The sequence below is a fragment of the Jaculus jaculus genome, chromosome 3 (assembly GCF_020740685.1).
Source record: "Jaculus jaculus isolate mJacJac1 chromosome 3, mJacJac1.mat.Y.cur, whole genome shotgun sequence".
Taxonomy (NCBI): domain Eukaryota; kingdom Metazoa; phylum Chordata; class Mammalia; order Rodentia; family Dipodidae; genus Jaculus; species Jaculus jaculus.
The window spans coordinates 153095767-153123176 of record NC_059104.1 but is presented as its reverse complement, the minus strand read 5'-3'; the positions used below and the strand labels follow the sequence as shown (position 1 = coordinate 153123176).

Here is a 27410-nt window from a genome sequence, read left to right as displayed (position 1 = left end):
TCAGCCTGGCCAGTGTGGGACTTTCACAGGTCACCGATCACCACCAGGGTGAGGGGTGTTGTGAACACCAAGGTGATAAGGAAGACATGAATGACACAGGCAAGAGAAGTGTGCTCCAGTTGAGAACATGGCATGGACAGGCATTTAACTGCACAGACCGCTGCGGAAAACATAGAGTGTGTTGCAACAGAAACTATCTCGTGGAGCAACGATGATGAGAGGGTAGAGGTGAAGCCAAGAGGGTCTAGGAGGTCAGATCCTGACCTCAGCCTGGAAGATGTTCGATGGCAGAGAAAGCCTCCTAGGGGAATAATATGGGAGGAAGTGTTACTCCAGAGCTTTGGGTACTATGAGAAAGGTTGGGCAGAGGGGTGGAATACATTGCAGTGAGTTGCTGGTCAGTTGATGCCACCAAAATGTTACAGGCTATTTCCAAGGCTCTTACTAGAATTAGAAAAGGGCTCTATGTCTGAAGACTCCACATGCCTGGGCTACAGGACACTGAGAAATCAAGTGGGAGCTGAGCTGGAAGCCTTCTCCCTCTTGACTATCTGTCACAATGCTAGATAGTGCTACACAGCCTGCTGGGGAAGTAAAGTCATCAATGGTCTTAACCAGCAGTGGGCCCTGCATGCTATATGGCTGCTGGTCAGCTAGGCAAAATGTGCCAACTGGTACAACAGTGGCATTTCTGTTATGGGGGAAACCAACTGCTCTCTGATTGTGTTTGAGGCCTGCTCCACAGAAGGGAATTCGTGCCTGGTACTGAAAACAATCTAAAACTTACAGCTGAGGAGGTCATGAAACCCATGGAGGAAGCTGTTAATGTCGTTTGGCTAAAAAGATAGGCTGGGAAGGTGGGGGATCCAGTCACCCCTGGTGGGACAGCACTATTCTTAGTGACTGTTCCTCCCTTTCTCAACAGGTGATGAAATTTTGGAACTCAATGGTGAATCAATGGCTGGACTAACACACCAGGATGCTTTGCAAAAGTTCAAGGTGAGTGTACCTTATCAGCATCTGGTCACACTTAGTAGCCTTCAGACCAAGGCTCAGAATCACCTCCTTCACCCAAACCCACAAAACTGAAAGTGAGAGGTCTCATAGGATGCTTAGCTGAGGCCGGTCTTGAACAGAGCATGAAAGACAAATTTCCGGAGCTAGGGAGATGGATCACTGGGTGAAGTGCTTGTTGCACAAGCGTGAGGAGCTGAGTTCCATTCCCAAGCACCCATGTAAAATGCTTGGCACCACCCGAGTGTGGTGGCGCACGCCTTTAATCCCAGCACTCCACTCAGGACGCAGAGGTAGGAGGATCGCCATGAGTTCAAGGCCATCCTGAGACTCCATAGTGAATTCCAGGTCATCCTGGGCTAGAGAGAGACCCTACCTCAAAAAAACAAACAAACAAACAATAAATGCTTGGCACGACAGGGGGCACCTGTCATCCCAGCACTGGGGAGGTAGGGACAGGGAGAGCCCCAGGGCAACCTGGCTAGTTAGTGTGGTCAAATCTGAGCTCCTGGGCCAGTGAGAGACCTTGCTGCAAAAGAAAAACAAAACTTAAGGTGGAGAACAATTCAGGAAGATACCTGGTGTTCTCCTTTGGCCTCCACACACACATGCACACCATGCATGCATACTAGTGAGTATTCATGTGCGTCTGCACACATGTACCCACACACAGACAAAAAGAACTTTCTCAGACAACAATAATGTAATCAGAGCTGCTATTAGAGAACATTTAACTACCTTAGAGTTATAAACCTATCTTTAAAAATTCAGACCTTTACACTAATAGATTTATAGACACTTTGAATTTTTTTTTTTAAATGGGCGTGCCAGCAGCTCAAGCCACTGCAAATGAACTCCAGACACATGTGTCACCTTTTGCATTTGGTTTATGTGGATACTGGGGAACTGAACCTGTGTCCTTAGGCTTCACAGGCAAGTGCCTTAAATGCTAAGCCATCTCTCCGGCCCCAACATCTTGAATTTTTAAGCCATTGCTAAAAGATGTTTTGAGTCTCTATCTAGTCAGTTTACTTTGAGAGTCTATGTGGACCTGGGCCAGGGTGAAGGAGACAGACACGGAACACTCAAACTGCACCAAAGCAGAAATCCAGAAGCTGCCAAGAGCACACCACTAAGGCGGACTTAAAACACGCCCACCAAGGCTCAGGGAAATGTGGAAGAGGGGCAGAAAGATTGTCAGAGCCACAGGGTGGGAGGGAATCTCCAGAGGCGTTGCCCTCCCTCACAATGACTGACTGCTGCTCTCACACTCAAAACCCACAACCCCACCGTGAACACCAGCAACCCCACTGAGGAAGTTCCTCGGTGGAATAGGGGCAGGGAGGAGGGAAATGTTGGTACCAATACATGATGTGCCCATTCAAAGTTTCTACTTAATAAAATATATTTTTAAAAAAGAGTCTGGGGCTGGAGAGATGGCTTGGTGGTTAAGCGCTTGCCTGTGAAGCCTGAGGACACTGGTTCGAGGCTCAATTCCCCAGGACCCATGTAAGCCAGATGCACGAGGGATGCATGCATCTGGAGTTCGTTTGCAGTGGCTGGAGGCCCTGGCGTGCCCATTCTCTCTATATATCTGCCTCTTTCTCTCTCTGTCGCTCTCAAATAAATAAAAATAAACAAAAAATAAAAAAGAGTCTGTGGCCCACACAGACATGTTGCCTATAGTATAGTATGTGTAATGTGGATGTATGTATATGTATGTGCTATATGTCATATATTATATATTCAGATACTACACTCACACACACATGCCTGCATTCCCTTAGGAAGTACTTTGTTTGTGTTCCTTATAACCCATCCTTTGTCCTCTGTCCTGGAGTTGCCATAGATGCTGTCCTTCTTTCTTCTCAGCAAGCCAAGAAGGGCCTGCTGACCCTGACCGTGCGCACCCGCCTCACAGCACCCCCTGCCCTGGGCAGCCACCTGTCACCCCCGCTCTGCCGCTCCCTGAGTTCCAGCACGTGTGGCGCCCAGGACAGCAGCCTCTTCTCCTTGGAAAGGCCAGCGTCCCCTGCCAACACCACCAAACCCAACTACAGAATCATGGTGGAGGTTTCTCTGAAGAAAGGTAGGAGTGCCCCACGAGCCTTTGCCACCCTCCTGCTGGGCTCACCTTCCACTGGCAGAGCTGCTGCCTTGTCTGGAAGCAGCACAGGGCAGGGGCTTGTCAACTAGCAGATGCTACGCCTGTAATTGGGCCGAACCCGGCAGCCAGGTCTCGTCCTATTTCTAGAAGCTCGAGCCATGACATCCAGACCTAGGCAATGCTCTCTGATGCGGTGGTTAAAGGAAAACAAAGTAAACCAGGTGGGGTGGGGCACGCCATTAATCCCAGCACTCAGGAGGCGGAGATAGGAGGATTGCTGCAAGTTCGAGGCCAGCCTGGGACTACAGAATGACTGTCAGGCAGCCTGGGCTAGAAAAAAAAAAAAAAAAAAAAACTAAATAAATAAAACACCAAGAACAAACACCAGAGGTATGTATGCACATGCATGCAGTGAGGCAAGGGTCCAGGAGCCATGGCTGTGTGGTCAGTGTGCTGAGACTTCGGGCAGCTCACTAACCCTCTCTGGGCCCGTGTCCTTCCCTGTGCAGGAGAACAGAGGTTCTTGTTAGCTCCGACACTTGAGGGTCCATTGCCCTGTGCTTTGTGACTCCAGGTGGACAGTTTATTCCTGAGAGCTTGAGAGGCCCTCTCTGCCAATGGGCAGCTGAGCTGAGACTGGAAAGCGAGAGACTTGCAGCTTGGCACAGAGCTGGGCTCCAGCATAGTCAGCATGTATTCTAGGGATGGGGTGCTGGTCAGCACGGCTGAGCCAAGGAGCAAGGTGAGCAAAGGAGTGGTGATAACTTGGAGCCTGGAGAGATAGAAAGAGAGAGGGGAGAAACAGAGAGATGTCTTGTGTGACTTGGCAACCGAAGTCTCTTCTAATTACAATTGGGTGCTATTTAAGAATTTCTAAGTGGGGGGCGGGAGGGTACCCATTCCTGTTTCAAACAATGTCTCCTGGGTTTCAAAGCAGAGGCTCAGGAACGACTTGGAGATGGTCAGCCCTGAGGAGCAGAGATGCGCTGTGGACATGGAGCACAGGGATGGGCAGGGCATCCCTGCCTTGGCACTCCTCATAGCTCCCCTGATGGGCTGTAAACCCCCGAGCCCTCAGAAACTTCTGTGTCCTCCTGGCCTGGCATGGAGCTTGGCACAAACACTAGGTGGTTTATGATGACACACTGCCCGCAGGGCTCCTGCAGTGAGCTTGGGGAGCAGGTGTGGAGTTTGGGCGAAGCGTGGCGTTGGGGTAGTTTTCCTCTGACCCCTGGCTCTGAATGACCTCTCAGAGGTTTACATTTGCTTTCCTCTCATAGCAGCTCCTTAGCCTCAGCCTCCAGAGACGGCTGCCAAGGGACTCACATTTCACATACGTGCTTGGGGCCATGGGTGCCTGGTAGGCTGCAGAGCTTCTGCTTTGGTTAAGAGATCTGGATGGCAGGACGGGCTCTGCCCTCTGTTCCTGAACATGCCACAGTCCGTGCTCTTCATGCATAGGACAGTGTTACCAGCAATGGCTCAAAGCATCCATCTCTCAGGGGCCAGTTGGGAGAACCAACATCAAAAGGGGAAACTTTACCAAAGTGCCCTGTAATCCAGTGTGCCTGAAACACAGTGCAAGAAGCTAGCTCCCCCTTCCTTCCCCTGGCCTCTCCTTCTAGTACCTTCTCGCCTGTTGATTCTTCTTTCCAGGCTGACAAGCCCCTTGCCTACCCCCTCACATCCTGCAGGGGGGGGGGGGTCTCCGCAACTCTAACATCCTCGTCCTCTGGTACAAATTTATAATTTCCATCCCGCTGCCTGCATGGGGCTTCATGCAACCGCCTGTCCACCTTTATCCAAGTCCCTCGCGGGCATCGTGGGAGCATGCATGCAGCAGCGCTCAACGCCTCATCCTCATCCTCCCAGCCTCGCTCTGTCCAATCTCCTGCTTGGTAATGGCATCGTTACCCCTAGCTACTTATGGCGGTTTGATTCAGGTGTCCCCTGTAAACTTAGGTGTTCTGAATGCTAGATTCCCAGCTGATGGAGATTTGGGAATTAACACCTCCAGGAGACAGTGTATTGTTGGGGCGGGCTTACGGGTGTTAAAACCAGTTTCCTCTTGCTGATGTTTGGCACACTCTCCTGTTCCTGTTGTCCACCTGATATGGGCCAGGGGGTGATGTCCACTCTCTGCTCATGCCATCGTTTTCCCCAGCCATCATTAAGCTTCCCCTCAAGACTATAAGCCAAAATAAAGCCTTTTCCCATAAGCTGCTCTTGGTTGGTTGATTTCTACCAACAATGTGAACCTAAGTACAACATTGCTCAAGATGAAAATACCTCTGAAATATGTCATAAGTCAAATCCCTTCATTTTGTCCCCTCAAAATATGTCCCACACATATTTCTCTCACTTTCTCCCTCTCCCTCTCTCTCTCTCTCTCTGCACAGGAGTCTAAACTGTAATTCTCTCCGCCCACAGTGCTTATCCACTGGCTGCTGTGTTTACTCTCTTTACTTAAATATGCATTTGTTTGAGAGAGAGAAAAAGTGGGCATGCCAGGGCCTCATACCACTCTACATAAACTCTAGACATATGCACCACTTTGTGCATCTGGCATTACATAGGTACTGGAAAATCATACTTAGGCCATCAGGTTTTGCAAGCAAGTGCCTTTAACTGTTTTTCCTTTCTTGATTATCTATAGTTTTTTCTCCTCAGGACATTCAAGCATATTTGTAAAGAGGGAAGTTAGACCCTGCCACTTCCTCATTCCTCTCAGTTAAAACAGTACCGGTTCACTGGGTTCACTGACAAGGGCATGCTTTCAAGGCCAGTTAAATCTGGCTCTTGGTCCCTTCGTCACCTCTTCCTGCTTCCCCGTGTCTGACTGCATTCAGGCGTTTTGTCCACACTGGTCTTCCTGGACCTGTGACATGGCGCGCCGTTCTCACCTCTGCGCAGGCCGTCTCTGCTGCTCCATCTCCGCATCTTGGCTCCTTGCCATCCATAGTTTGAACCTAAATGTTGTCAACACTGAGGCCCGAATTGGCCATCCTTTCATTACTAATTCTCTGCAAAATACTTATCACTGTCTGATCCCTCCTTCCCTCTCCCCTCCTCCCTCCTTCCTCCTATCTCTCCTTCTTTTCCAATCTTTCCCCATGTAACCTTATGATGCCTTGTCTGCCTCAGTCATTGCTTGGACACTAAGCAGCACTGGTGCACAGTGGACCCCCCCCCCCACAGGATGGGATGTACGCTCTCATGATAGGGGGATACGGACTGGCCTGTGATGTCAGGTATCTGGGATAGCTAACAGGCTTGTGCCTGGCTGGGAAAGCTCATGTCTCCCCACCCTCACCCTGGCTCTGTCTTGCAGAGGCTGGCGTTGGCCTGGGAATCGGTCTGTGCAGCATCCCTTACTTCCAGTGCATCTCGGGGATCTTCGTGCACACGCTGTCTCCGGGATCCGTGGCACACCTGGATGGACGGTTGCGGTGGGTCGTGCTTTGGTTTCTGAATGGACCTCGGGCTTCCAACAGGGGAGGTATCCCTTAGAACGTCTGAGGCTGATGTGGGGATAAGAGAACGTTTTGAATGATCTCAGCATAGCTTAGTTGCCCAACAGAATGTCTGGGATGGGATCTCTAAGATTCTGTGTCTTCCCCTACATAAACGACATAAAAAGCTGAACGTGGCCGCCACTGGGAGGGGCCGAAACAGGAGGGTTTCTGGGGCCCCTGTTCAGCCAGAGTGACTGAAGAGCAGGGGGCTGCAGGTTCAGTGTGAAACTCTGTTTCAGGGGAATACGGCAGAAGAGAAATACAGGAAGTTTGGATGCCTTCTTGTGGCCTCAGTAGTATATACCTGGGGTATGTGCATCCTCATACACAGCAGACATACACGAGAGAGAAAGAGAATGAGAAAAAAGAAGGAGGAGGAGGAGGAGCAGAGGGAGCACAGCCTCAGCGAGTACCAGTCTGCAACAGAAAACCTGAAGGAAACAGCTCTCTAATAAAGACAGATGTAATTGTAGAGTTCCATGCTGGCATGCCCAAAATAACTTCAGACACTCCAGGCGCATTTCTTTACAAAGAACTTCTAAGTTCAATAAGTAATCTCATTTGGGTAGAAACATTTTCTCTCAATTTAACGTGCTCCGGTCGTTTAGACTCACTCACCATTTGCATACAGTGCAAAACACCTTTCCCTGGGACTCAGCTTTACTCAGCCAGGCAGGTTTGCCTCTGCTTTTCAGTTTCTCCGGAATCGCAGTGTGAGGAAGGTAAGCCAGCCTCAGGCAGTGTCTTGACAGAGGTTCCGAGCTCGAAGCAGATCGGCATTGTGACTGTAGTAAGACGCGACTGCTGCCGTGTTGGTCTGCTGCGCTGGTCCTTGGACCTCAACTGCAGGCCTGGGAACCCAGCTGCGGCAACAGGGGTTCCAGCTATAGTATGTTCAAGCTGTTCAACTGCAGGGCTGGGGCCAAGCTGTGGGGTCTAGTGATCCAGTCGCAGGGAGGAGGTGATGGTTTTAATCCTGCTACCCTCTAACCATGGTCGGCAGTGGGGCAGGGGCTGTCTAGGAAGCTTCCACTTTCCCTGTCATACGCAACTGCGTGTCGGTGGCTTTCAGTTAAAGCTATCACGTGATCACACGGGAAACTTCTTGGCAAGGGGAGGGTCCAGTTCTGCAGAAGTGCAGCAGGAAGCAGTGGACCACGGCAGGCGCAGCGGTATCAGGAGACACAAGTTCCCACATGAGCCCCGCTGATAACCAGCAAACTTCATCCGCAACCTGCTGTTTTCAATGAAGTTTCACTGGAACAAAGCAATGCGCTTGGACCCACGTGATGTGTATGGCTACAGCAGTAACCTGCAATGGCAGACTTGAGCATTTGTGATAGAATTGGCATGGCCTGCAAATCTGAGATATATATCATAGGCCCTTTATAAAAAAATTAGTCCATCCCTGTTATAGGTTACAGCAGGAAATTTATTTCAGCTTTTGTGCCTCAGTTTCTCCATGTGTGAGGTGATGGGGGGATGGATGGTACAATTCCTCCTTGTGTCAATAAAACCCCACCTTTCTACTTTAGTTCCTTTTCTGTTTAGCTTGCTTCTGTTACTCTAACAAATGTCTGAGCTAATGAACTTACAAGAATGAAAGCTCACAGTTCTGGAGATCCATCCATGTCTGATTGCCCTGCTGAGCTTACCTCATGGCTGGGATGCCAAGTAGAAATGAAAGGGGAGAGTCCCACTGTCCCTAAAAAAAGCATGTCCCCTGTAACAAGAAGAGCTCCCAATAAGCTGAGCTACTAAAATTTTTACCTCCTCCCAATAGCACCAATCAGTGATTCAGCCTTCAGTCCAAGGACCTTTGGGTGGCACTTGTATACAGCACAGCAGTTGCCAGGAACTCATGTCCTACTTTAAAATTAAAGTGAGAACTACAATGATTGAGATGGGGAGGTAATATGATAGAGAATGGAATTTCAAAGGGGAAAGTATGGGGGGGAGGAAGGGTATTACCATGGGATATTTTTTATAATCATGGAAAATGTTAATAAAAATTGTGAAAAACATCAAAATAAATACAAATAAATTTTAAAAAGATTTTTAAAAAATTAAAGTGAGGGCCGGAGAGATGGTTTAGTGGTTAAAGCGCTTGCCTGCAAAACTTAAGGACCCATGTTCAACACCCCAGATCCCATGTAAGCCAGATGCACAAGGTCACACATGTGCACAAGGTGGCTCACACATCTGGAGTTTGACTACAATGCCTGGAGGACCTGGTACTCCAGTTTTCTCTCTCTCTCTCTCTCTTTTTGTCTCTCTCTCTCTCTCTCTTGCTGTCTCTCATATAAAAAAAATCCAATTGAAATGAGTTCCATCCTCTCTTCTCCTTATTTTTTTCTTGACAAGCTATACTCTCTGCCAGTTATTTCTTCTTTGCCTTTTAGCACACGTCACCCAGCCCTTCCTCTCAAACGCTCTACTTATGGGAGCACCGAGGCCCGGCGAGAGGAAGTGATGGCTAACAGTTGTCATGGAGGATCAGTTAGATGGGTTAGACCACACCCCCGGCCATGTGTATGTGTGTAATGTGTGTGGTGCAGAGTGGGTGTAATGTATGCATGTGTAACACATGCACATGCCCCGTGTGCACATGTGCGGAGGCCAGAGGAGAGCATCACACGTTCTTCTCTATGGTTCTTCTGCTTTCATCCCTACAAATGAAGTCTCTCACTGAGCCTGGAATTGGTCTTTTCTGTCAGACCAGTTGGCCAGCCAGTCCTAGTGACTTTCTGGTCATTACCCCTCCCCTCAACACACGCTACTGCATCTCCAGGATTAGTATTCTAGGCACGTGGGATCGCGCTCTGATTTTTATGTAAGTGCTGGGAGTTGAACTCTGGCCTTCTCAGGCACTCATGGCTGTAGAACAAGTGTTCTTACCCACTGAGCCATCCCAGCCTCCCACACCCTCAGTCTTGATTAGGTATATGTCCATGGTGAACTACTCTGGTGTGAAACATTAGCCTCTTGGTGGTCCCACAGGGTTAGGGGAGGGTGCTGCTGTCTGCCCTGCCCTCGGTTTGGGGTAGGTGATGACAGAAGTTTACTTACTGTGATGAGTTTTAGATCTCATGAATGGCCTGGCCAGGAGTGGGTTCCAGGGAGGTGATTCTCCAGCTGGCGCATTCCTCAGCTTGCTGACAGCTTCCCGTCGGTGCCTTTGCAGGTGTGGTGACGAGATCGTGGAAATCAACGATTCACCCGTGCACTGCATGACCCTCAATGAAGTCTATACCATCCTGAGCCACTGTGAGCCTGGCCCAGTGCCCATCATTGTCAGCCGGCATCCGGACCCACAGGTAATACCTCTCTGCCCAGGCTCACACGTTCACTACCAAAGTCAGAACACAAAAAGGGAGGAAATGGAAATGTCATTGGCTAGGATTAAACCTGACTTCCCCAGAACGTGTCCTCACTTTCTGTGGGAACAAATCTCTTCAGTAGAGGTCCACCAGCAAACTCCAGACATCAGAAGCAACTGGCATCAGATCTGGAGAAGTCTTGCAGCTGAATTCCAAGTTCCCATAGAAACAAGGTAGAAAGTTAGCAGAAGCCTGAGTTCCATTCACACATGCACCTGGTGGGTACCCACGGTGGGGTGATCTGGAGCTCAGCACTGAGGGTGCAGAGAGAGGCAAGTTTTCCACACACAGTCCTGAAAAACTCACACAGTCTCCATAAAGGAAAGGAAGGTTCACTCAATCAAGGAATGCCACTGGTTCATTTTCTCCAGGCAGAGTGGAAACACAAAGTTCAATTTTGAGAGGTAGTTATGACAGGAGAGTGGTAAGTTTGGGGAACTGTGATCTAGGGTTTGAGAGTGAGTGAGAATTGAGGTTGATTGGTGACACCTTTGAGTCAGTAATGGAACTTAAAGTCGTAACTAAAGAAAGTGTGTTGTATTCTGGGTATAGTGAGAAACTACAGGTCAGTAGCTATAGATGTACTGTGTTCAGGATTTGTTGTTTCAACCTTTGAAACGGTAGAGTGGGTGGAGGGCAGAATGTGTTAGAGGAAAGGAGCAGATGGGGAGGCCCTGAACTAAATGAAAGAGATGGGAAGAGAGCAGAGAAGAAGGAAGAACAACTTGGAAAGAATCAATGGTTGCTGCTGGCTGGCTGGCTCGCTCTGGGCTAAGAGAGATAATTCCAAAATGATTTGAGCATTTTTAGATGGGATGGCCGTAACACCACCCCTGGAATGGGAGATAAAAGAAGGATGTAGCTTGGGACAGAAGTGAATGGTGGGGCTGCGGCGTCTGGGGGTGCACAGGTAGAGACACCCAGTAGGCATTCACACAGGAGGCCGGCAGTGTTCTGTGGCCAAGAGGTCGAGGTTGGAGCTAGGCTTGAGAGTCGACACTATGGCACAGGTGAGGCAGCTTTCGAGAACTTGGTGATTGTCACCCCCACTATTTCTTTCTTTCTTAGTGTGTGCCAGGCGTGTTTGCTCATGATGTGACTTACACACAGATGCATTGAGTAGTTATGCAACTCTCTGAAGTTGGTGTGTTGTTCCCTACCAACTCACAAGAAATGGGCTTAGAAACAAAAAGGGACCTGACCAATGGTGAAGTGTAATAAACTGATAAAAGCCAAGGCTTGTAAATACATCCGTTCCAAAACAGAGCAGAATCATATAGAAAATCAGCACATAGGGGTGAGATTCAGTCGCCTCTATTCCACGCATGGGCACTGAGATCAAACACACAGAAAAAAAGGAAAAAAAAAAAAAACAGACCTCTTATTTAAAGCAAATAAATGACTAGATGGAATCTTGTAGAAATGGATGGAACAAAGGAGTCGCCATTCCTTTGTGGGTGCCTCTTGTGGTGTGAGGGCTACAGCGGGAACTGCAGAAAAGGCTCGGGATGCGGGTGACTCTGTGGCCCTGGCTGTGGGGAGTTGGACACATGGGGTGGACACACACAGCTCACAAGATCTAGGGGCCTGGAGATGACATCATCAGGGCTCAGACGCTGAGGTGAGGGAGCCAGACCAGAGGGCAGCAGGTGCAGGGACAACCTGGTTGAGCACAGAACATCCCACACAGACTGCTACCTACGATGACCTTGGGCAGTTCACTTGATGTCTCAGAAGCCTTGGTTCCGTAAGTCTGACATGAGCGCATGCTCTTGAACTAGCAAGGCTGTCGATGAGATGTGTTGAGTTGCCCTTCCGTCCGCCATTACACTTAGTACTTTCTCTCACTTATTCCTCTAATGTGGTTAAATGCACACATCATAAAACCTGACTTTTCTTTTGAGACAAGGTCTAAGCAGATAGCTCAGGGCGGTGTGGAGCTCACCGTCCTCCTGCCTCAGCATCCCCAGTGCTGGACTTACAGGCGTGCACCACCACACCAGGCTAAAACTTACACTCCTGTGTGTGCAGTTGAGAAACACTCACAGTTGTACAATCACGACAGCCCTGTGTTGCCTCACAAAACTTAACCTCTACCCACTAACCACCTTCCTATTTCTTGCTCCCAGCCCTTGTAATCCCCTTCTGCTTTCCATTCCTATGGTTTGACTACCTCACATGCCTCACAGAAGTAAAACTGTACCACGTTTATGCCTCTGATATGACTGGATTCCATTTAGCATACCGTCCTCAGAGTATATCCATGTTAGGGCCTCTCTCAGAATTCCTCTTCTTCCTAAGGTCAGCTAATACCCTGTTGTGCACCATTTGCCACCTTTAATTATGCACTCAACTGTAGGCTGCTTCTACTTTTCTTTAATTTTTTTTTTTAAATTTTTTAATTTGTTTATTTGAGAGCGACAGACACAGAGAGAAAGACAGATAGAGGGAGAGAGAGAGAATGGGCGCGCCAGGGCTTCCAGCCTCTGCAAACGAACTCCAGACGCGTGCGCCCCCTTGTGCATCTGGCTAACGTGGGACCTGGGGAACCGAGCCTCGAACCAGGGTCCTTAGGCTTCACAGGCAAGCGCTTAACCGCTAAGCCATCTCTCCAGCCCTGCTTCTACTTTTTGACTATTATGGCAATGCTAAAACAAATGGGTGCAGACTTTGTTTTGAGATAGTTTTGTTTGTTTGTCTGTGTGTTGAGTCAGAGTGTCACACTCTCTCAGACTGGTCTGGAGCTCACTAGACAGCTCAAGCTTGTGGCACTGGCTCATTCTGCAAGCGAGTCCCCCGTCTGCGTTTTACCAAGTGCTGGGATTACAGACACGAGCTGCCACACATGGCTCCATTTTCAGTTATTTTGTGTATATGTGCAACTGTGGACCTGCTCGGTCACCTGCTAAGTCAACTCTTAAGGCTTCGAGGAGTATTGACGCCTGTGGTCCACAGAGGCTGCGCCGTATGTTTTCATCACTAGTGCACCAGGGTTCTACCTTCTCATCACCCTTGCCAACATGTTTGCTGGTTGGTTTGTGCTATAGTTGTTGTGCTGGTGGGCATGAGGTGGTGGTTCTCCGTGACTGACAGTTGCACCCCCGCTGGTTAATGGTGCTGAAATTGTATATCCCTGTGCAGCAATGTCCGTTTAAGTCCTTCGCTAAGTTGGTGTTAAAATTTTTTTTTTCCAAAGTAGGGTCTGGCTCTAGCCCAGGCTGACCTGGACTTCACTATGTAGCTCCCAGGGTAGCCTTGAGCCTCCTACCTAGGCCTCCCAAGAGCTGGGATTAAAGGCATGCGACGCTGTGCCTGGACCTTTGCTAAGTTTTTAATCAAGTTTTTGTTTTCATTGTTGAATTGTAGCAGTTCTTCATATAATTCTGAATTTTAACTTTTTATCAGATATATGATTTTCAAATACTTTTTCCCATTATGAGAGTTGTATTTTCACCCAATTATGTCTCCTAAGACACACTTTTTGATTTTTCTAATTAATTTTTCATGAGAGAGAGAATTGGCACCCCAAGGCCTCCAGCCACTGCAATTGAACTCCAGACACACACTCCACTTTGTGCACATATACGACCTTGCATCACCTTGTGTGTCTGGCTTATGTGGGACCTGGAGAGTCAAACATAGGTTCTTAGGCTTCACAGGCAAGCACCTTAACCACTATGCCATCTCTCCAGCCCTTAATTCTTATATTAGTCTTAAAAACATAAAAGACCTTTAAAAATATCTTATTTTATTTATTTTAGAGAAAAAGAGGCACACACAGAGAGAGAGAGACAATGGGCATGCCAGGGCCTTCAGCCACTGCAAATGAACTCCAGGAGCATGTGTCACCATGTGCATCTGGCTTATGTCAGTCCTGGGGAATTGAACCTGGGTCCTTTGGCAGGGACAGCCCAGGGAACCTGATGCAGGGACATCCCTGGGAGCCTGATGCAGCCCTGGGAGCCTGATGTAGGGACACCCAGGGAACCTGATGCAGGGCAGCCCTGGGTGCCTAATGCGGGAACAGCCCCGGGAGCCTGATGTAGGGACACCCAGGGAACCTGATGCAGGACAGCCCTGGGAGCCTGATGCAGGTGTTCGTACTGTTTACTGGAGAGACTGGTTGCTATTTTTCAGGTTTCTGAGCAGCAACTCAAGGAAGCTGTGGCTCAAGCTATGGAGAGCCTAAAGTTTGGAAAGGAGAGACACCAGTGGAGCTTGGAAGGTAAGGGGAGTGGTGAACTTGATCCAGAAACATATTATTCACCTTCTGAGAACGATCAGACTTCAGTCATTCGCCCCCTCTAGCTCTGGAAAAGGAGAGAGCAGTCACAACAGGCATGATTCTAGGTGGTGGTCGGACCTACCAGTTAGATTTGGCTTACATTTTTGCTTTGTATGGAAGACACAAGATTTTCAAAATTTCAGCATTTCGGTTGCTTTGAAGATGGCAGGTACTCAGCAGTAACCTCCATTCCTTGCCTACACACTGCCCCTGCAGGCCTTCAATTTGCAATTCCTATTCTGTCATAAAAGCATATTGAGAATTAGTAATTGATCTCAGTTCATGTATTATTTTATTAATCATCACAGCTAACTCTTACGCACATTGTTTTAGGAATAAGCAAGACTCCCTCCTCAAAGACCTCCCACTATACGTGGAAGAAGTCCTCAAGGATCTGGCTGACAAGGCTGCTCTGTCCCAGCCTTTGGCCAAGTCACCGCAGAATTCCCATAGAATACAACAGCACACAGCATTAGCACAGATGCTGGTTCAAAGTGCTTCTGATGCAGGATTTTTGGGTTTGGGGGAGCCCCCAAATTTATGAATTCCAATTCTGGGTCCTGTTCTTTATTTCTTTATTTATTTGTGTGTGTGTGAGAGAGAGAGAGACAGAGAAACGAGCGAGAGAGAGAGAGAGAGAGAGAGAATATGGGCATGCCAGGGCCTCTAGCCACTGCAAATGAACTCCAGATACATGCCTGTTCTATTTTAACAAATACTTGATAAAAATGAAACTCATGAAGGATAAATTGTGAATTATTAAGTTAATTTAGGGAGAAATCACAAATTGTGGAGTTTATTCAAGGGAGGTTGGGATTTAGGAAGAAAGCTAGAGCAGACTCATGAATATGTGGGAAGTAAGAAACACACTGTCATGTGGAAAACACTGTGTAGTTTAGCAGTAAAGAAAATTTGAGGTTTTTAGGGACAGAGCCATGAGCACATGGAGGATAGAATCTAGGAGCTTGTATAGGGAGACTTCGAAGAAACACACACAGTATCTCCCTTATGACTGGTTACCCATGGGAGGATGTGACGAGAGCAAATGGTGGGCCTTAAGGAAGAATGGGTGTGGTGGTGCACCCCTTTAATCCCAGCACTTGGGAGGCAGAAGTAGGAGGATCGCCATGAGTTCGAGGCCACCCTGAGACTACATAGTAAATGCCAGGTCAGCCTGGGTTATAGTGAAACCTTAAAAGAATAGCAGAGGGAAAATATAAAAGCAGAGAGTAAGGAATCCAGATGAGACATCTTAAGGAAGAGAGTTGTGCCCATGGTTACCCTGAATTTAGAGACACAGGTAGCAGGCCTAGAGCTAGGGAAAGCATCCAGGTGGTAGATCTGGGGTGTAAGGGAAATACACACGTGGTAGATTTAGAAACCAGAGAAAAGCCATACATGTAATTAAAGTGAGCGGTTACCCCAAACTATAAAGCAGAGGTAAGCAGAAAAGTTCCTCCAGATCATGAAACAGTATTCTGCTCTCCCATCCCCCCATGCAGCCTGGTTGGGTGGAGGTACGGGCCAGAATCACGTGCATCCCTGTGGCCCTGAATTAGGACAGGAAGGCAGAGGGAGGATCCAGGGAGAGTAAAGGAAGAGCTGGAGTAGCATTTATAGTTGATTGAAATATATTCTTTCACTGGATCCAGGTACATAAAAGGGAAGAAAAACCCCACTGGTTTGTAGATTTGCAGGGTGGACCCCAGGGCCCGCCCACCTGGGCCATCTATCTAGGTAGTGGGCTGGACTGTGGACATCAGGGGGCTCTGTAGATCAGACACGAGTTCCATTCCTGCCAAGGGTTCCATTCTTGTACCAGGACAAGGTGGCATGTGGGGTGGCATCTCCTGGTTTTCTCTGGGCCTCAATTTCTAACTGAAACCACCTAAAAGAAGCTAGCTTTCTCCTATTCTCCTTCACTTCGACATATTCTTCCTTTGCTATGGACCCTCAAAGCCAAGTGCAGTAGTAACCTTCTCATTGCTGGGGTGAAATGCTCGACCAGAAGCAGCTGGTAGAAGGAAGGGGTTTATTTACAGTTTTGACAGGAAAGTTCATCATGGCAGTGAAGAGATAACCAGGGCATCATATCTTACCACAGCAGCAGAGAAAAGCAACAGCAGTGAGCTCACTAGCACTGGCAAGAGTTGGCTGGATTATAACACCTTGAGGCCCACTTCCCCCAGTGACACACCTCTTCCAGCAAGGTTCTACCTCCCAAAGGTTCCGTCTGCAGGGGGTTAATCACAAACCCATGAGGCTATGGGGGACTTTTTCTCCATTCAAATCACGACACCTAGCAACCTGAGAATTACTGTCTCCTTTCACAGATGCAGAATTGGAGCATTAGAGGCTGAATGTCTCTTGAAGGTAACAGCGATAGAGTTTAGCACACAATATTTTCTTAGGAGGTGTGATAGTTTGAATGGATACCCCCCTCCAGTACTTTCAGAAGTTTATTAAAGCTTGTAGTTTAGATCTCTAGCCACTTGGCTCTAGGAGGGGACCACTGTGTGGATCCTGGGGTCCAGCCCTAAGGTGTGTGTTGCTAGGGGCAGATCAGCAATGCCAGTGTAAAGAGTGCAGAGTGCTTGAGCTTTGCCTGGAGTTCCTGAAGCTTGCTTGCTTGTGCTGGTGGTGGTTGCTTTTGCCTTTTTGTTTTGTCTTCCTCTCTCTCTACCTGGGCCTGTGAAAGTGGGCCAGCTTCTCCTGCCATTATGGAACTTCCCCTCTATCTGTAAGCTTCAGTAAATCCCTTCTTCCCATAACTGTGCCTGGTTGGGAAGTTCGTCCCAGCGATGTGAGGCACTTCATTTATGGAGGGCCGGGCAGGAGCAAGGATTGGTGGAGGGACAAGTGGAACAGCCAGCCTTGGGACTGCGCAGCTACCACGGCCCACTCAAATTGGCCGGAGCCGGCAGGAATGCTGGTCCTGGGTAATCCCCCTCCACCACAGCCTCACACTGAGCTATGCCCTGAGCAGGTCAGCTAACTGCAGCTGCTAGTCCCTGGAGAGTCTCCCAGCTGAAAGCTTCTGCCACCAGTCTCCTGGCAGCTGGGGTACCAAGTTCTCACATAATGGGTGCTTCAAGTAATGCACTTCTGTGTCCATCACTTGCTGGCTCAAAAAGCCTGGATGACTGCCAAGTTCCGTATCCAAAAAAAACGCCTCCTCAGAGCAGCAGACAGAAGGGCCTGCGGGGTGCCGCTGATACCATGTGGGGGCGTGGAGTTCATTTTCTCTACTGATTAAAGAGTTAAAAGGCAGGAAAGGCTTTAAAAGACGAAAGCTTAATGTAAAGTAAGAAGAAAAGGAAGCAGAGACAACAGCCTCCTCAGGGTGAGGATGGGATTCCAGAGCTGGAAAATCCACCTGCCCCAGTGGGAGTCGGACTTTTCCCGCCCATCCCGGGTCCGTGATTGGTCGGTTTAAACGGAGGTGAAGGTTCTGGCTGCATCCATTACCGCACAGGTCCCCAGAAAGCCTGCCAAGCCAGTCCACCCGGAGGCAGGCGCGCCCCACTTAGGCCGGGGAAGAAGGAGGAAGTGGGTTTACCCTCTTCACCATCCTGGGTTCGAATACAGTCACTTACCCTTTTCCCTACCTCGGTGCCCAGCTAAGGAAACTGCCTGTCTCCTATAGGGTCTCACCACCTTCAGCAGTGATGGGCAAGGCCAGCCGTGTCCCGTCTCCGCTGAAGGGTCCCCCCTGTGGTTCCCACGTAGGCGTCAAAAGGCTGGAGAGCAGCTGGCATGGGCGGCCCACCTTGGAGAAGGAACGTGAGAAGCACTCGGCCCCTCCGCACCGCAGAGCCCAGAAGGTCATGGTCCGTTCGAGCAGCGACAGCAGCTACATGTCTGGCTCGCCGGGCAGCAGTCCCTGCAGCGTTGGCGCCGAGCCGCGGCCCTCGGAGCGCGAAGGCGGCAGGCGCAGTCCCTGCCTGGCCCTAGCACAGGAGCAAAGCCCGGGTCCTGGGGTTCCACCCAGGCCGCTCCAGGACAGCCCGCCCCTCCCCGAGAACCTGGACAGGGTCAGCCACCCGCCACTGAGAGTGAAAAAATCCTTTGAGATTTTGGTGAGAAAGCCAACATCCTCCAAGCCTAAGCCTCCACCCAGAAAATACTTTAAAAGTGACAGCGAGCCTCAGAAGAGTCCGGAAGAGAAAGAGAATGCTACAGACTCCTCCCGGCCCATCTTGCCCACCTGCGGTCAGGTATGAGGATGGGCGTGGTGGCGGTGGCGCGTGGCTATCCAGGCCCATCAGTCTGTCTGTAGATCTCCCTTGATGTGGCGGGAGGAGCTCCATCCCTTCACGCTTCTTAGGCACACTGTGGACAGAGGTGTGAAGCTCGGTAGGCCTGGAAGTAAAGTCCCGGTCCTGCTTGGTGGTTGCTGATGTCCAAGAAGGTTCTGTCCATGGGGCTCATTTGTCTTGTGTCATGAAAGATCAGCAGACGGTGAGGCGGCTGAGCTCAGCAGCCTCAGGTGCTCTGCTTGTGGGGACGTTATCACTTAAGTAATTAAAAGGAGCCAAAAATGAAGCGCCTTTTTGAAAGTGAAGACAGGTCGCTGTGGAAAAATCTAGCCCCTTTCTCCTTGTTCGCTTTGCCTTTCTTAGGTGGGGGTGCATCGGAGTGACCTGGCCTCTCACATAAGGCCCAAGTGCCCTTGGTTGTCACTTAGTGGCTCCCTCCTGAATGAGCTGGTAGGAGCAGGGAGGGCCTGAGTCTGTGCAGGGGAGCAGGAGAAAGTCAGGTTACTGGGAAGGAGGTGCAGCATCACAAACAGCTGACAGACAGGGCAGCCTAACAATACTGACTGGCTTCCCAGAGGCGTGTGTGGCTCCTCCCCTCCTTTCAGCAAGGACTTCATTCTCTTTAGGGCCAACACTGAACCCAGAAAGACCAGTAAGAAGTGGGTGGGTAAGAGTTCAGGCTTTTTGCCTTCCTCCTGGATACCCAGGAAAGGAGAGAGCAGGTGACCTGACCAGGCGGGGCCACATGCTGGGCCAGGAGCGCTACCCAGTAAGGTGGCCAGAGGAGAAAGCAAGTTTTCTGCAGGGAAGGCCAGGCAAGGAACGTGTGTGTGAACGCACACAATCATGCACACACACACGCGTGCCTTCACACACGGCTGTAAACATGCATGTACTTGTACACACACGCATTCTCAGATGCAGCATTCCCCAACATGGGCACCTTGTCCTAGCTCGTCAGCATCCATGTCCTTTTTCCCTCCTCCACCAGCAACTCTGTCCCCATTGGCACAAAGGCCAATCCATAGCTGTTCTTTGGCCTTTGCGTTGTCTCACATGGCCAGCAGACCCTTCTAGAACTTATTTCTGAAAGCACACAACTAACACAACAGACTTGTTCTGGGGGTTGGTGTTATAAAGGCAGGATTATATCCCTGCAGAAAACAGGAAGCAATTGATTACATCATTCTTCTAGCATGTCCTTGGCCGTTCCTCTGTGGCCTCTTGTACAGCCTCTGTCTTTCTCTCTTCATCTTCCTGTCCTTTCTTCCTCACTGTCTTCCTCTCTCCCCTTGCTCTGTACTGTTTTCTTTCCAGAGTCACAGACCCTTCTCAAGTAGCTATGAATCACATTCCCAAAGTCTTTCCCTTTAACTGAAAGAGACCTTACTTCGTCGACCAAAATGACATTTCAGATCTTTTCCTAAACAAAATACCAATTCTACCCACTTTTACAGATCCTCTCCAAACATTGCCTGCATTAGAGAACGACCCTTTCTCTCCCCTCTGCCAAATCTGGGTCATTTACTCTTTGTTTCCATCCATCATCCACCCGGTATAGGGCCAGGAAACATTTCTCTGAGAAAAAAAAAATTGTATGAGATCAAAGCAATTTCAGGCACGAATTTTAAAGACTTCTCACAAAGGGAATATAACGCCAGATACATAGATTAAACAATAAAACACACCGTGTCTTTCCCAAGATGACAATGGTTGGTATCAGAGGTGGCTGTCTGCAAATGTGCCCAACAGCTCATGACTATAAATGTCACCTTCTAGAGCTCCTCATTGGGTGAAACAAAATTTAGAGAGCTCTGGGTTCATATTTTAAGCATCTCATGGCACAGCCAAACCTCATTGTCTCAAAGGACTAGTTCAAGAAGCCAGGAGGAGGGCTGGAGAGATGGCTTAGCGGTTAAGCGCTTGCCTGTGAAGCCTAAGGACCCCGGTTCGAGGCTCGGTTCCCCAGGTCCCACGTTAGCCAGATGCACAAGGGGGCGCACGCGTCTGGAGTTCGTTTGCAGAGGCTGGAAGCCCTGGCGCACCCATTCTCTCTCCCTCTATCTGTCTTTCTCTCTGTGTCCGTCGCTCTCAAATAAATAAATAAATAAATAAATAAATAAATAAATAAATAAATAAAAGAAGCCAGAAGGACTCTTTGGATTGACTGAGCCCTCAATATTGCAAAAATATTCTCTTAAATCTCAGTCCTCCAACAGGGCCTGGGGATGAAGCAATGCCTTGTGAACACCTTTCTAGCCTTTACTGACCTTTCCTTTGCAAAGAATGCCTGCCGTCCACGTGGGTTTAAATCTGAGACCCGGGATAGCTGGCGTTTCTCTTTTGGACCTAATGATGGATGTGTTGCTGCTTCTTTTCCTTCCTCTACAGGGAAGCCAGCAGCCTTGTCACTCAGCCCTTCATAACTTGATTCTGGAAGGAACAGAAAACGAGGGCTCCTCCAGCCAAGCAAAATACCTGTCTTACACACATATTCTAGGCATCGTTTTGCTGAGGTCTGACTTTGCATTCTTCCCTTCTGGAGGGCATCACGCCTGATTGCCTGCAAAATTCTTACTTTGCTTTCTAGAACCAGAAACGAATCTCTTCTCTTGCAAAGCCTTCCGCCTTCCAGGGCAGAGCGTGTGCCCGGTGCAGCCTTTGGTCCCGCGTGTCACTCATGCGGTGTGGTTAGCTCTGCCCGAGGATCAGTCACAGAGATTTCTGGTGCCGGGTCCGTCTCCTCCCTGGGCTATCTTAGGAGGGGCTCTGGGACTGCTTCCTTCTTCACAGGGAAACAATTCTGCAGTCAATTGGGGCTGTCACCCTAGGTGCTGCAGGGCACACTTGCTGAGTATTTGTCATCTTTGCAGCATGCTCGCTATGTTTAACAAAGACCGTGGGGAGGAGGGTTAGCAGAGTGCTTGCCTAGGTGGAAAAGCCCTGGGCTTGATCCCCAGCACTTCATAAACCAGGCGTGGTGGTATCGCATCTATAATCTCAACACTCTGTAGGCAAAGGCAGCAGGATCGGGAGTTCAAGGTCGTCTTCAGCTACATAGGAAGCTCAAGACAAGCCTGTGCTACGTGAGACCCTATCTCAAACAAAAAGCAGGAAAAAAAAACAAACCCACCATGTAGAAAGCAATGAACATGATCTTCCTGAGCGGTCTAAGGCTTTTAACTTAAAGAACACTACAAAGCAGTTTCTTTGTCCCCTCTGTACCTTTTTGACGTAGGTAGTTGGCCAGCATGCTGTTATGAACCAAGTAATGCCAGCATCTTCCACAACCTAGCCTCGTGCCCCATCACAGAGAGGCAGGAACTTCCCGTGTCTGCAGCTTGAGCCTATATATTTGGCACACCAGATCGCTGGAGGCCAGGGATGCCCTTGGACTGAATGTGCCAAAACAGCCCAGTGAAGGAAAGGACCCTCTTTCTAAGGCGCCAGTGGCTTTCCCACAGAAGTGTCTCCATATTCACGCTCAAGTCCTAGTGAAAGTGTGCCTTACCTTCTCACAGCGGGAGGCTACAGTTTTGACACAGTCTCACTTCCTGTTTACACCACAGGAAGCCAGAGAGCTGCTGCCAACCCCGCTGCCACAGGAAGACACAGCGGGGAAGACCCCCTGCGCTGCCGCCTGCTGCCCGGGACCAGCAGTTAGCAGACAGACTGTGACCCCTTCTGAGGGCGCTCCAAGGAGGAGAGCCAGCCCAGGTGAGCCACTGTCAGGAACTGACAGAGACAGGGCCAGGATCAGGTAGGACTGGACTTTGGTCTGAGGTCAGGGTCTTGCACTGATACAGCCGGTAACTTGGCCTGATGGATGGTCAGGAGTCCTAGGCGCGGAGGTGGGAGGGCAGTGGAGGTGCTGCTCAGCAAGGCACTTCCCGGGGAGAGCAGCCATGCTGCAGGGGTGGCAGTGAGCACGCAGGCCGGTCCTGACTGTCCGGGTGGATTTAATCCAGCTCCCCTGTGCAGCTGCCTCTAGGGTGTCAGCATGCGGGACCCTAGTCAGCACTCCCAGGTCTGAGGAGCAGTGTGGAGAAAGTCCCAGTAGGGTTCGTTGGTGGTCACTTCCTTCAGGACGCAGATGGCAAAGGTCTGTGTGATACACATGTCAGTGCAAAGATGTGGCTTGAGTACCTAGCAGCTGCTACAAAGAGGGGAGGATGGCCTGGACGGATGGCTTATCAGTGAAGGCCTTTGCCCGCAAAGCCAAAAGATCCAGGTTCAGTTCCCCAGGACCCACGTTAGCCAGATGCACAAGGCGAGGGTGCATGTGTCTGGACTTCATTGGCAGTGGCTGGAGGCCCGGGTGCACTCATTCTTTCTCTCTCTCTCCCTCTTTCTCTGCCAAATAAATAAATAAATTAATTAATTAATATAAATATTAAAAAGAAAAGAGGGGGCATGTGGAGCCAGGAAATCCTATACTTAACCATCATTAACTATGATCTGAGCCACTTGCCTTGCGTTTGCAGGCCTCATTTACTGGTCAGCAAGGCATAGAAGATCCCATAGAACTCCAGTGCATGACTCGGTGCAGGTGCATACTAGATGCACTGAGTGGTGGGCATGTAAGGCAGTGCTTCCTGCTGGGGGAGAGGAGGAAAGAAGAGGTGAAACAGCCTATTCCTGCTTTCAGAAGCCACCAATTATGACAGAGAAATAAATGTGGGTGCTACAAGCCATATGCCTAAGAACACTACAGGCCCCTGGAGAGTTAAGTGACATTATGAATGGAAAGATCTAGCACATTTTTATCTCACAGCTTGTGCCCTACCAATGGAGGCTCCACACCTTCATCCTCCCTTCCCTTAATCATTCTAAAGGAGCACATGACCAGGGAGTATGGTGGCCCTTCCCCTTGATAAAGAAGGGCTTGCCTACCAAACCTTTGGCTCTCAGTTCTTAGTGTAGAAGCTCCTTGCTGCTGAATCTAGAATTGCATGGATGCACTGGGAGGGCCAGGCTCACCTGCTGAGGTCCTGGGGTCACTGGTCCTCACTCAGAATCATGCACAGCTTGTCTTTGGTGTCTGAGATCAGTGCTTTCCTTGAGGCTGGGCAGTGAGATTAGAAAAAGGAGAGTTGAGTGCCCCGTAAGTGTGGGTACATTCTTATATAAAGCAGCCCCCCTCTAAAAATCATGGAATCCAAGCAGCTTAGTTTTAAAAGGTAACATATGGGGAACACAGGGAGCTACAGAGTGACTTGGCCTCTTAGCTGCCAGGGTTCAAGGCCCAGCTACACCCGTCCCTAGGAAAGGGAGTTGAGGACAGTCTCCTGCATTTATGAAAGTAGATGAAAATTCAATGCTGGTTTCTCTCCTGGGCTGCCCCCAGACATGGCACAGTGGAGCATGCTGTGTGGCACACTGCATTCCCAGTGCTTGGGCCACACCCCAGATATATCAACACAGAACTGCGAAGTGTACCCTTCAGTTTCCAGTGTGCAGTCAAAGTCCAGAATTAATGTCACATAGCTCTTCTCTATCTGGAGTTTTATTTTAATCAGTTCTTTCAACTGGACAAACACTCCTTTGTTAAGCAAGCTGATGAATGACCTGAGTGAGGGCAAAGGAACACATTCACCCACCTTCAGGATGTCATGGGCAGACAGGTGCAGAGATGTGTGAAATGCTTATGGGGTGAGATGGAGCACACAGGCAGGATGCACCCCATCTGTAGACATCCTCACTCACCTCGTTTTCACATGACATGAATCATCTAAAACAAATATGGTGACAAACATGTGACTTGTAGAGTGGCAAAGGTTAAGACACAAGAGAATGGCTTTGGTTTATCTGGACAGTGAAAAGGGAACGGGAGTGGGGGCATTGAGGAAATGTGGTATCTTGTTCAGCTCTGCAATCAGTGACACCTCTCACCCTTCTTTTTTTTTTTTAAATATTTTATTTTTATTTATTTATTTGAGAGAGAGAGAGAGATACAGAAATAGGCAGGTAGACAGAGAGAATGGGCGCACCAGGGCTTCCAGCCTCTGCAAACGAACTCCAGATGCTTGCACCCCCTTGTGCATCTGGCTAACGTGGGTCCTAGAGAGTCGAGCCTCGAACCAAGGTCCTTAGGCTTCACAGGCAAGTGCTTAACCGCTAAGCCATCTCTCCAGCCCTCTCACCCTTCTTGAATGTTGGATTCCTCACATGTAAGTTGCCAGATCCTGGAACAGATACTGCCTGAAAATACTCACAGTGAAAAGATGTTAGGATGCCAGGAAGGGAACCCCCCTCCTGCTCTCCAGGCCTGCCTCTTGGCACCTCAGTCGGGTAAAAGCATCTGGAGCTGGTTCAACTCAGTGTCCACTGCTTTTGCCCCAGAGCCCTTGAGCTTTGCAACTAGACTTTAGGAAGAACTATCCCGGCAAGACATAATGCACATGTCTGGCTGTGTTTCTGTCCCCAGTGACCCAAGTATCCCCAGTAAAGCACCCGCTGCTGAAGAGGCAGGCGCGGATGGACAATAGCTTTGATACCACAGCTGAAGACCCTTGGGTTAGAATTTCAGACTGCATCAAAAACTTATTTAGCCCCATCATGAGTGAGAACCATGGCCACATGCCACTTCGGCCTAACATCAGCCTGGGTGAAGAAGACAGGACACGGGGACACCCAGAGGTGGCCCTTTCAAAGCTGGATGCTGGTAACGGTGCTCCCAAAGTTTACAAGTCATTAGACAGCAGTGCTGTGAAGAAGGGGCCCCCTGTGGCCCCCAAGCCAGCCTGGTTTCGCCAAAGCTTGAAAGGTTTGAGGAATCGTGTCCCAGACTCAAGAAGATTGCCCGAAGCAGCCCCATCCACCCAGTCGACACCCACTTCCAGGGAGGCCTTGGAGCCACACTCACGGGTCTCCTCCTCCTCTTCCATCAAGCAGAGAATCAGCTCCTTTGAAAACCTGGGAGCCTCCCAACTGCCTGACAGAGGAGCCCAGAGACTGAGCCTACAGCCCAGCTCTGGAGGAGCCCCAACGCCTCCAGTGAAGCAAGAGGGAGGACAGTTTTCTGGCCTCCTGGGGCGAGAGGCACCAGTCTCTGCTAAGCCCAGGCAAGGAAATAGAGAGCAGCTCTCGACGGGTGTCCCTGCCACCTCAGAGGCCGGTGACCCAGGTGTGTCTGAGTCCCCTCCACCAGGCCAGAAAGCCCTCTCTTCAGACCTGGACCCTCTCGTGAGGCTGCTGACCACACAGACTGAGGACAGTCTGGGCCCAGCCGTCAAGATGCCAGGCCAGCGGGCACGGAGCTTCCCCTTGACCAGGACCAAGTCTTGTGAGACGAAGCTGCTGGATGAAAAGACCAGTAAGCTCTACTCCATAAGCAGCCAGGTGTCGTCAGCTGTCATGAAATCCCTGCTGTGCCTTCCATCTTCGGTCTCCTGTGGCCAGATCACCTGCGTCTCCAAAGGGAGGGCATCTCCAAAGCCACCTTCCCACGCTGACTCAGCTGCAGAGGGCCCCACTGAAGTGGCTGCCACTGACACAGGGTTCTCTCTCAAGTGAGTGTCTGCAGCCACTGTTTCTCTTTCTCGGTTTTCTCTTTTAGAATCCAATATATCGCTTAGACATCGCTCAGATAAACCAGTTAAAAGATCTTTCCATCTCCTTGTGTGCATTTGCACACATGTATACACGTGCAATACACCCCTGCCTTCCAGTGTTCTCAAGGAGTTCCGCAGCCTCTGGCCTTGGGAGAGATGGGAAGTAGGACTCAGGGCCAGCCCATGGGGATGTGCAAGGCTGACCCATATATGCAAGGTTTGCTCTTGACTTAGGGAAAAGGATGAGGTCAAGAGGTGCTTCCTTGGGAGTCCATGTTGCTTCCCAGTAGGAGCCCGTTGTGCTCTGGAAGCTGGCCCAGTGGCTCAGCAGGGAAGTAGAATACCTGGTCCCGTCCCCAGCTCGGGCACTGACCATGGACTTGTTCCATCCATGCTCACCCTGGTTTCCATGTTAGCTGAAATTAAGAGGTGAACAAGACCTGATTCATGGGCCTGTGAGTCATCAGTAGAGGGGTCCCTTAGGGGCTTCTGCTGCAGGGCTAGGGCTCGGTCTTTCCTTTTGAGTGAGCTCTGCTCCTGTTTAGTGTTTGTTCCTATGGAAAAGGGATGAGCCTATCAAGTACTGGAATGAGGTAAGCGTGAAGCACCACATGGAATAGAGTAGACAGGGCAGATGCCCACTCTCGGGAGTCCTGTTTCTCACACTTTGCTGCTTCTGCCTGGAAAAGCCTTTCAGAGCTGAGAGAGTACTCAGAAGGCCTCACCGAGCCCAGAGAAGCAGAGGACAGAGACCACTGTTCCTGTCAACCTGGCCAATCAGTTATCTCCCTGCTGAGCTCAGAAGAACTGAAAAAGCTCATCGAGGAAGTGCGAGTTCTGGATGAAGCGACGTTGAAGGTAGGCTTCCGTGTGCACATCTCCCGTGACACGGGCTTTCTGTGGGCTGGGTGGCCACCTTGATTGGGCCAGAGGGGAAGGACTCAAGAAGCCCACTGGCCTCGAGGCTTGAGAAGGCAGCTCTCAGAGCTGACACCAGGCCCAGGCTTTGTCATGCTTACAGTAGAGGAAAGCCAAGTCTTTCTGACCTGTCCATAGCAGGAGGGCACTGTGTCACCTAGCCACAGTAAGGATCTCTCCTTGAAGGAAGCTTTGCAGCATGTGAAACACTTTATTATTATTATTATTTATTTATTTATTTAAGATAGAAACAGAGAGAGAGAATGAGTGTGGCAGGGCCTCCAGCCACTGCAAATGAACTCCAGATGCATGTGCAACCACCTTCTGCATCTGGCTTACGTGGGTCCTATGAAATTGAACCTGGGTCTTTTGGCTTTGC

The 27410-nt window shown here is 49.7% G+C and overlaps 1 protein-coding gene across 2 annotated transcripts in view; it reads left to right on the top strand.

Annotated features, from left to right (window-relative positions):
* Nucleotides 1-27410, top strand: part of Il16 (interleukin 16) — a 123608-nt gene that overhangs the window by 85972 nt on the left and 10226 nt on the right. Inside the window, exons 7-15 of one of the 2 annotated variants that reach the window (XM_004658240.2) lie at nt 926-999; nt 2887-3103; nt 6453-6570; nt 9821-9953; nt 14154-14241; nt 18031-18518; nt 22130-22277; nt 24988-26071; nt 26803-26971. In XM_004658240.2, coding sequence (XP_004658297.2) covers nt 926-999; nt 2887-3103; nt 6453-6570; nt 9821-9953; nt 14154-14241; nt 18031-18518; nt 22130-22277; nt 24988-26071; nt 26803-26971 — 2519 coding nt within the window. Of the gene's footprint in view, nt 1-925; nt 1000-2886; nt 3104-6452; nt 6571-9820; nt 9954-14153; nt 14242-18030; nt 18519-22129; nt 22278-24987; nt 26072-26802; nt 26972-27410 lie in introns of those variants that run through there. The other variant, XM_045145783.1, reaches the window with a different exon arrangement.